The 9764-nt window shown below is 40.3% G+C and overlaps 1 protein-coding gene across 2 annotated transcripts in view; it reads left to right on the forward strand.

Moving 5' to 3' along the window:
• LOC129743711 (DNA mismatch repair protein spellchecker 1) overlaps window positions 1–1326 on the forward strand; it is a 28672-nt gene extending 27346 nt beyond the window's left edge. For both annotated transcript variants that reach the window (XM_055735823.1, XM_055735824.1), the window contains 2 exons: window positions 23–928; window positions 1028–1326. In XM_055735823.1, coding sequence (XP_055591798.1) covers window positions 23–928; window positions 1028–1252 — 1131 coding nt within the window. In that variant the 3' untranslated portion in view covers window positions 1253–1326. The remainder of the gene's footprint in view (window positions 1–22; window positions 929–1027) is intronic.
• The last annotated feature ends 8438 nt before the right edge of the window (window positions 1327–9764 follow it).

The raw sequence follows: 9764 nt of genomic DNA on the forward strand, positions 1-9764 counted from the left end.
TTAAAACTCTTTTATGTTTTAGATCTTAGATGCCATTAAAGGAGGAGTTAGATTCACCAACGAAAAATTAGCTGATTACAATGCTGATATCACCAATTCCCGAGAATGTTACGAAGAACAACAAAAAACTGTCGTGGATGAAGTTATTAGAATTGCTGTTGGATACGTCGAGCCGTGGACTATGTTGAACAATCAAATCGCTCAACTTGATTGTTTCTTGAGCTTTGCCGTAGCTGCAGCCAGCGCTCCAGAGCCATATATCCGTCCAAACATGCACCCGGAAGGTGCAGGTCAGCTAAACCTGAAACAACTGCGCCATCCATGCTTGGAGTTACAAGAAGACGTTAATTTCATTGCCAATGATGCTGTTTTTACCAAAGATGAAACTACGATGTATATTATCACAGGTCCTAATATGGGTGGAAAAAGTACATTCATAAGATCCGTTGGTGTCGCTGTGTTAATGGCACATGTTGGATCTTTCGTGCCCTGTTCCCAAGCCGATATATCCATAGTAGATTGTATTCTTGGAAGAGTTGGAGCTGATGACAATCTAAGTAAAGGATTGAGTACTTTCATGGTGGAAATGGTTGAAACGGCCGGTATTATCCGAATGGCTACAGAAAAATCCCTCGTTATTATTGATGAGCTGGGCCGTGGAACATCAACTTACGAAGGCTGTGGTATTGCGTGGTCAATTGCTGAATATCTAGCTAAAGAAACTAAATGCTTCACGCTATTCGCAACTCATTTTCACGAAATCACCGATATGACTGAAACTATCAAAACTGTTAAAAGTTGTCACATGGCAGCAATCGCCGATAACAGCAGTTTTACTCTTCTGTATCAAGTTAAGCCAGGAGTAATGGAGAAGAGTTTTGGGATACAGGTAGCTAAGCTTGCCAATTTTTCACCTGACGTTGTGGAGGTAAATTGAGTTTTAAATTTATTACTTTTTGAGCATTACAATTGCGTTATTATATCTTTACAATTTAACATTTCTTAAAAATGAAATTTCTCGTTCTAGCTGGCTAAAAAACTCTATGATGAATGTGAGGATCATTTCACACAGCTTAAAGTTGCTGAAGATCAGGAAGGAATCGACGCATTTTTGGCATCACTTGAAAAAATAGCAGCTGTTGATCCCAATGATGATAATTCGATTGGCACCATGCTGCAAGACGTCCGAAAATGCGTTAAAAACACAAACAGTGATTATTTTCGTAAAACATTCCCCGAATTGTATGCTTAAATTTCTTTAAATACCTGAGCCAACAAAAACACGCAAGTTAAATAAATAGATGTAAGTGTTTTTTTTTTTCATTATTGCTTTGTCTTGATTTCATTGGTATAGAGAAATAACAATTTAAATTGACAATGGTAGTTTATCGTTTATCTACACATTATGAATCTTTTCTACTTTCTGAAAAATGTTCAGACCTTTTCTCAAATTTCCTTTTAAATGAAGGGCTGGAATTTGTTTGTTTCTTGTGACAACTTTGAAAAATCTAAATTTTTAAATTCTTCGGTATATTAATTTGTTTGTTGTTGTGTTTAAAGAATTGTTGGAAATCATAGCAGTCAGCGATTTACAGCTATTTGTATATAAGGAGCATAGCAACTCAAGTTGCTATGTACGTAGTATATGAGTTTCCTAGACGTTGTCGTTGCTATGGCAATACTAAATAACAACGACTAGGGTATAAAAGCAACCAGCCTAGTATCATAAGTTGTCCTGTAATAAACGATAGTCGAAAACGTAAAGACGTGTTTCTCAATAGGTTATGGGCCCAGTCACGCCATACCTAAGAGTGCAGTAAAGTAGAAGTTCTTGAAGTCTGTGAAAAGTTTCCGGTTCAAGATGAGTAGTCCGAAGAAAGTTGGCATCGTGCAGTTCGCTGGCGAGAACTACGACACGTGGAGGTTTCGAGTGGAGACTCAACTTTCGGCGCATGGAGTGAAGGACACCATCACGGCGGATCCCCCCAGAGAAGCGGCAGCGAATGCAGCGTTTTTCGAGAGGGACGAGAAGGCGAAAGCACTCCTGGTGGCGTTTATTGCGGATAGCCATTTAGAGTACGTGCGCGACAAGGAGTCGGCCAAAGAGATGTGGACGTCGTTGGCAAGTACCTTCGCTAAAAAAGGTTTTGCCTCCCAGACGTACATTCGGCGGTCCTTGGCTATGCTGCAGATGAAAGAAGGGACGTTGCTGGCAGATCATTTTCGTCGGTTCGATGAGCTGGTGAGACAGCTGAAGGATGCTGGTGCCACGGTGACTGAGCTTGACATGGTCAGTCAGCTGTTCATATCGTTGCCACCCAGCTACGACGTCGTAACCACGGCGATGGAAAATTTGGACGATCAACAAATAAGGCTTGATACCGTAAAAGCACGCCTTTTAGCAGAGGAGAGGAAGCGTTCTGGAAGAGAATTCGGACCGGGTGCGTTCAACGGTTCGGACGAGGTGGCATTTGCGGCCAAATCTGGAAAAGGACGTAGGAGATCAGCGAATTTTCCCGGAAAATGCTACAATTGTGGAAAGGTCGGGCATAAAAAGCATGCTTGTCCCGAGGCGAGTCGAGCGAACGAAGCGCAGTGGAAAACTTCATTCAACAAGGAGTTTGCACTTGTTTCTGGTGCGAAGGTGTTCAGCAATCGAAACGAAATCGAATGGGTTCTCGATTCGGGTGCGAGCTGCCACATGGCCCGAGACGAATGCTTGTTCAGCGAAATTTGCGACGTGCGTGAGCCACTTCATATCGACAGCGCAAAGGTTGGTAAGGTGTTGATAGCAACGAAAAAAGGTACCGTGAAAGGCGTGTCGACCGTTGGGAGAAATCAGAACAAGTTGTCGTTCGGCAATGTGCTGTGCGTCAAGCAGCTCAAGTACAATGTGCTGTCGTTGGCGAGACTACTGAAAGCGGGTGTGCACGTGGAGTTTAAGCCTGACCGTGCAATTCTGAGGAAGGACGGTGGCACAATCGGTGTTGCTAAGGCGAAAGGCAACCTCTTCTATTGGCGGATGAGTCGTGTATGCAAGGCCCCAAGTGCGGAAGAGAGAATGGTCATTCCGGAGATAATACCACCATTTCCCGAGCGAGAGGGGGAACATGAGAGCGTAAAAGAAGAGACTGAAGAAGATGGTCAATCCGGAGGTAGTAGCACTGCTGAAGAAGACGACAGCAACGAGGAAGGCGCAACCGCACTCCCACCACAAAAAGGTAGGAACGAACCTAACGTGGTAGTTCCCAGGTCTAGTGGTCGGGAGTGCAAGAGACCAGGTTGGTTTTCTGATTTTCTTCCACATAGAGCTCTTTCTGCTGTTGTTAATCCCAAACAGGTTCCTGAACGTTGTACCGATGTCGATGGTCATCCGACCGAGGTTGAAAGGCGGCAAGCGATCCAGGGCGAGCAAATTGCGTTGCAGGATCATCAGACTTGGACAGTTGTTGAACGGTCAAAGAAACGTCGTTTCAAAATTGGATGCCCAGCCAGACGGAGCACATGAGGTGTTCAGAGGGGGTGCGACTGTAATCCGACAGTCATTCAGATGCAGGCGGTTTATCTAGTGAAGTTAACAATCGTTGGTTGTAGCTTTAAGGTTAATAGATTCAAATATCTGAGAGGGGATGTTGGAAATCATAGCAGTCAGCGATTTACAGCTATTTGTATATAAGGAGCATAGCAACTCAAGTTGCTATGTACGTAGTATATGAGTTTCCTAGACGTTGTCGTTGCTATGGCAATACTAAATAACAACGACTAGGGTATAAAAGCAACCAGCCTAGTAAAGCTTAGTTCTTTTAGAAATGGGACAGTTACAAATGCCTGTATCTCAAAAACCATTCGTTTGAACGAAATACTTTCTATGAAGGAAAAGTAGGCAATGTTATGATATTTCATGAAAAAATTTGAAAAAAAATATTTACCGTTTTTTGTAAAAGAAATTTCTACTTTATTCTTGGTGTCTCCCATTGGCCGGCGCACACTTTTTTCTGTCATGGTATTGATCAGTTTCTCCAACTTATACTTTGTAAAATCTATATTTTAGGTGGCTTCACCTTCCTTCTTCAATTTCTGATACTTTTTGGTCAAATACTTCTCTGGAAACTGGAAACTGGAAGCATTTTAGTGGATACAGTTGTTTCGAAATGAACAAATTTGGTTATTTTTTATCACATTTTTGAACGTTTTTTTTTCGGTACCGGTTTTACAGCTTAAGAGCTTTGGAACTATCAAAAAATGGCTGTTTGAGGTTGGATTTCAATGAGTCATCACTAGGCAACACTTTCAGCTTATCGGAGAAAATTGTTTTGGACATTTCAGCGATCTACCCTTAGCTTTTCGTTTATTGAAAATTAAAAATGCTGGTATGAGACTTGCATTCCTTGATGATCCTTAACCGTTGCTGCCGATCATCTGCTTCACTCCAATGCTTAATTTGAACTTTGTGGACATTATTGACAGTGTTTGCATACTTATCCACCACATAAACTCAGTAATTCTTTGAATAATCAACGGTTTTTTCAGCTATCAATTTGATAATGACGAATTTTAAAGGAATCTGTGCAAAAATTTTTTTTTCTTTTTCTCAAGCATCGTACATATCTCAAAAACGCGTAAATTTTAAATTTTGAAAAAAATAGGTCGAATAGTACTTTTTACAGGCAACAAAATGCTGTTCAAATTTTTAATATCCAATAACTAGTTAACGAGCTATTAGCAAATGAAAGTGTCCCATTTCTAAAAGAACTAAGCTTTATCATAAGTTGTCCTGTAATAAACGATAGTCGAAAACGTAAAGACGTGTTTCTCAATAAGAATGCATACCAAAACTCCATTATTTTTCATATAGCGCTGATGTGGTCTAGTGGATAGGCTGGCGCGAGTCTGGTAACCCAGGCGTACTGGGTTCGATTTCCGGTATCGACAAGAAAAACTTTTGGGTTCGAATCCCATAAGTTGCCGACAGGTGAGATGCTTGGGTAGTAAGTAGAGGCCAGTGTCGAACCCACCCTTGTCCTTCCTCCAACTGGTATCAGGAGGGGTTGGTTTATTATCTTGAACTGCATTCTGTCCATATCCAGCCGGAATGGATATAATTAAGTGCATGATGGTCTAACCAACGTCTCATGATCGCTTACTATTCTACGCTGCCTACTCTAAGCTTTAACATTTCCGTCTCCAAACTATCTCTAATTTTCATTTCCAGCGTCAGCTCCCGGAGCTATTTTAACGCCAAAAAAAAAAGTTCTGATTTTTACAAAATGCATACCAAAACTCCATTATTTGTGTTAATTGAAGATAGCAAAACTGATTAGACAGTTTCAACTAAGAAGATTTTCAAGAATTACATTTGAATTTTAGAGTAATACAAATTACAGACTTATTAAAAGAAACCGACCTGAAGAAATAAAAAAATAGCTCAGATCAAACGAGTTTCTATTGCTTTCAAAAACTAACTGAAGTTTCATTTTCCGCTTGCATACAAAACCTTTCTTGTAAAGATGTTTATTGTGAAACGTTTTTACAAGAAAAAGAGCGTTGTTCTTGTTTGTTTCGATGTACCTAAATTTTTAACTGTTACCACGATCAAACATTTTAAAATAATTTGTATTTGTATTGTAAATAAAAATTTAAAACTTAAATTTGAAATCCAGTATCAGATCTCAAATGTTTAAATCAAAATTAGATTGCAAAATCAGAATTGAGGTTCTGAATTGAAGTTATGATTCTTTTGCACGAATTTCTCTTTCTAGCCCTCAATTTACTATCATTCAGGGATTATTTATTAAACTTTATAAGTGAATTAAATTATAAAATTTGGAAAACAATTCAAATATTAAATCTGTTTTTATTTAATTCTGTTTCAAATCTTTCGCATCAAATATTCATATTATGGATGAAAATAATGAAAGTACCTTCTGCAAAACTGAAATCGAATAAGGTACACCGGGGTAAGTGGGGACGGTTTTTTGTATAGTTCAACTTTAAAAAATCAGCTGTGGATCAATTTTGATAAAATCGCGTTTAACGTGATGCAGAACATGTTGTTTACAAACGTGGTGAAGAGATGAGCTTAATGGACGCAAAGCGAAAAAAGTTATCACGTAAATTGTTACAAATTTGTGTTTGTTGGAAGTTATACAACAAGTTTTTAACGAAATACGACGGATGCATCCTTATGGATGACGAAACGTACGTGAAGATGGATTTTGGGCGACTTCCTGGCCAAAAAAATTATAAATGCACTGGTCGGGGTGATGTTTCCACCAAGTTAAAATTTGTTTTTGACGATAAGTTTGCGAGAAAGTGTTTGATCTGGTAAGGTATATGCAGCTGCGGACAAAAAACCCAGTTTTTTTTTTGCTTAACTATTTATTGGCTTCACCTCTATTACATAACCGGCCAAGTGTTGTAAAAAAAGTTTTTTAAAGATCTGTGTTACATGTAATAATCAAATCAGCTATCACTTTATATAATTCAAAATCTTTGTGTTTCAGAATAATTTCTAAATCCGGAATAATACGTTTATCAATCTCCAAAGTGGTCTACGATGAGTTTCATATTGACTGCATAGAAAAATAATGTAGTTTGGGTCTGCTAAACCTTCACCACACGTACACGTTGCATCTGCGATGATTTGATTCCGAGCCAGATGAGCAGGAATTCGAAAATGGTTAGTGATGAGCTTGGACAGGATAACAATTTGCCTTCTATTCATGTTCGCCGTGTAGAACCATGGTTGTAAAGTTACACGAGAGCAAATTCCGAAGCAAAACGGCCCTTATTCGCTGTATTCCAAGAATTTTGCCAAGATTGCAGTACCATTTGACGAGCCGGAAAAGCGATGTCGAAAGTTGTGAATTCGTAGTCTCCTGAAGATCCATTGATGCAAGCTGACTTGGCCTCCTGATCAGCTAATTCATTGATTGGTATACCTCGGTGAGATGGTACCCATACAAGATGAACCTGTGAACCCAGCATTTCGATTTGGTTTATGGTATGTTTTTTTTAACGTTCAGCTTTTGCGTACACTTCATACGCGTCAGCTGAAAGCTCCCGTTTCCATGTACGGAATGCATTCCTCGTCGCACGTTTTGCTTCGGACAATTCTTCGTCCCAGTAAGGTTGGGGGATTTTGTTTTCCTACGGGGGTTTATTATCCGGTGTCGATCTAAGAAAAGCTTGCCAAATTTTATCAAAAAAGACGTCGAATGATGGTGGTGCTGGCATATCCACCACGGAGGATTCAATAATTTCGGCAAAGCACTCCCAGCTGGTTTTTCCGAACGTTGATTCCAGTATACGATTTTGAGGATCCTGTTGCATTCCATTGAACCAATATTGGAAAGTGATCACTTGACTGCATAGAAAAATAATGTAGTTTGGGTCTGCTAAACCTTCACCACACGTACACGTTGCATCTGCGATGATTTGATTCCGAGCCAGATGAGCAGGAATTCGAAAATGGTTAGTGATGAGCTTGGACAGGATAACAATTTGCCTTCTATTCATGTTCGCCGTGTAGAACCATGGTTGTAAAGTTACACGAGAGCAAATTCCGAAGCAAAACGGCCCTTATTCGCTGTATTCCAAGAATTTTGCCAAGATTGCAGTACCATTTGACGAGCCGGAAAAGCGATGTCGAAAGTTGTGAATTCGTAGTCTCCTGAAGATCCATTGATGCAAGCTGACTTGGCCTCCTGATCAGCTAATTCATTGATTGGTATACCTCGGTGAGATGGTACCCATACAAGATGAACCTGTGAACCCAGCATTTCGATTTGGTTTATGGTATGTTTTTTTTAACGTTCAGCTTTTGCGTACACTTCATACGCGTCAGCTGAAAGCTCCCGTTTCCATGTACGGAATGCATTCCTCGTCGCACGTTTTGCTTCGGACAATTCTTCGTCCCAGTAAGGTTGGGGGATTTTGTTTTCCTACGGGGGTTTATTATCCGGTGTCGATCTAAGAAAAGCTTGCCAAATTTTATCAAAAAAGACGTCGAATGATGGTGGTGCTGGCATATCCACCACGGAGGATTCAATAATTTCGGCAAAGCACTCCCAGCTGGTTTTTCCGAACGTTGATTCCAGTATACGATTTTGAGGATCCTGTTGCATTCCATTGAACCAATATTGGAAAGTGATCACTTCCGTTCGGAGAGTCCAAAACATTCCAGTCAAAGCACAAACTAAGATCTGATGAAAGAAGCGTGATATCGATAGCGCCCCACGACCTGTTAACATCATACCTAGTTGGCTGACCGTTGTTCAAAACTACAAGATTCGCAGCTTCAATTGCCTGGTACAAACGATGACCACGGGTGTTTTCGCTTTCACCCGCTTTCCCCAGAGATTATGCTTGGCGTTAAAATCACCCAGTTTTTGTGAAAAACAAGACCATGAACCTCGATATGTATAAGAAGGAGTGCATGAAAAACCTTTTTTTTCATACATTAGATCTCACAAAGGACCAGTAAAGTTTTTGCCAAATTTGGCAAGCTGCCACTACAGCAAAGAGGTACTACAGTGGTATCGGGACAACGGGTGGATTATGTCGAAAAAGACATAACCTTCCCAACTCCCTATCGAAAAATTTTGGGCAATTGTCAAGCAGAAGGTGAAGAAGAATGGTAGGACGACTCGGGATGCAACAGAAATGAAGAGATTGTGGAACGAAATGGCCGCTGAGGTCAGCAAATAGGGTGTCCAAACTATGAAGAGTGGTACTCGACGAAAAATTCGAAATTTCATCAAAACAACATCGGAATAATTTTTTGATTGTTTTTCCTTTAAAGTGCTATAAAAACCCTACATTTTGAGTACAAAACATTTTTATTTCGTTTACATAGCTCAGAGATAGAACCTTTTCAATGCGTCCAGATTTATGATGATCCATGCTTTAATATTCCCGCGCCGACCCAGCAAACATGAAATCGCATTAAAATGATGACCAAGTCATTAAAAACGTTACTGCGAATCGTAATTCAGACTAACGCAAGTAAAAGGTCGTAACAATCGTCACTCGAAGTCCTATCAAATGGGGTAAATCCGGATATGATAAAAAGTCCGCCATGTTTGCAGATTTTGAAGAGAATTCCATTCCTTTGATTTCTCCCGCGTGGTTCAAGTGAGAGAACAGCTTTGTTTTACTCTCTGCGACCATCAGTGCAACCAGATTGCTAAAAATCAGATGGTGTATTTGCAAGAATTGCCCAATGACAGAGGCAGCAAATATTGTCGCTGGCAACGGTTCACATGCGTTGAGAGAGAAAAACTTGTGCTCTCTTGCATTCTTTCAGTATGTATGTATATGGTGTCGAATATCGTCGAAATCGTATACTCTTATCGCTTAAGCCAGAATTTGAAAATAAGTATGTATATTGCCTCCACTTTGGTAGGTAAATGCTGTTTTTTCGAGTTTCATACGATCATTCTATAATGTATATGGGACGTATAACAAAGTTGTTGAAAAATATACCTACAAAAATGTTTGCTGGGGATCCTCCGGTGCATAGGGCCGTGGTAAAAGACCTCCACTGTTGACGATCCGGAGCCAGCGTCTTCACTTGGTCCCAGTCAATGTTGCGGAGACTCGCATACGCATATCGGGCTTTTCTGATCCGGGTTTCGACGTCTTTCTTGGTGCCACCATCAGGCGTTATCTGGCTACCAAAATAATGGAAGCACTCCACTTTCTCAACCTGTTGCCCAGCTACCTGGAGTAATTTCCTGTGTTGATCTCCATCGAGTTGGTAT

Source organism: Uranotaenia lowii, chromosome 2 (genome assembly GCF_029784155.1).
Source record: "Uranotaenia lowii strain MFRU-FL chromosome 2, ASM2978415v1, whole genome shotgun sequence".
NCBI classification, from domain to species: Eukaryota; Metazoa; Arthropoda; class Insecta; order Diptera; family Culicidae; genus Uranotaenia; species Uranotaenia lowii.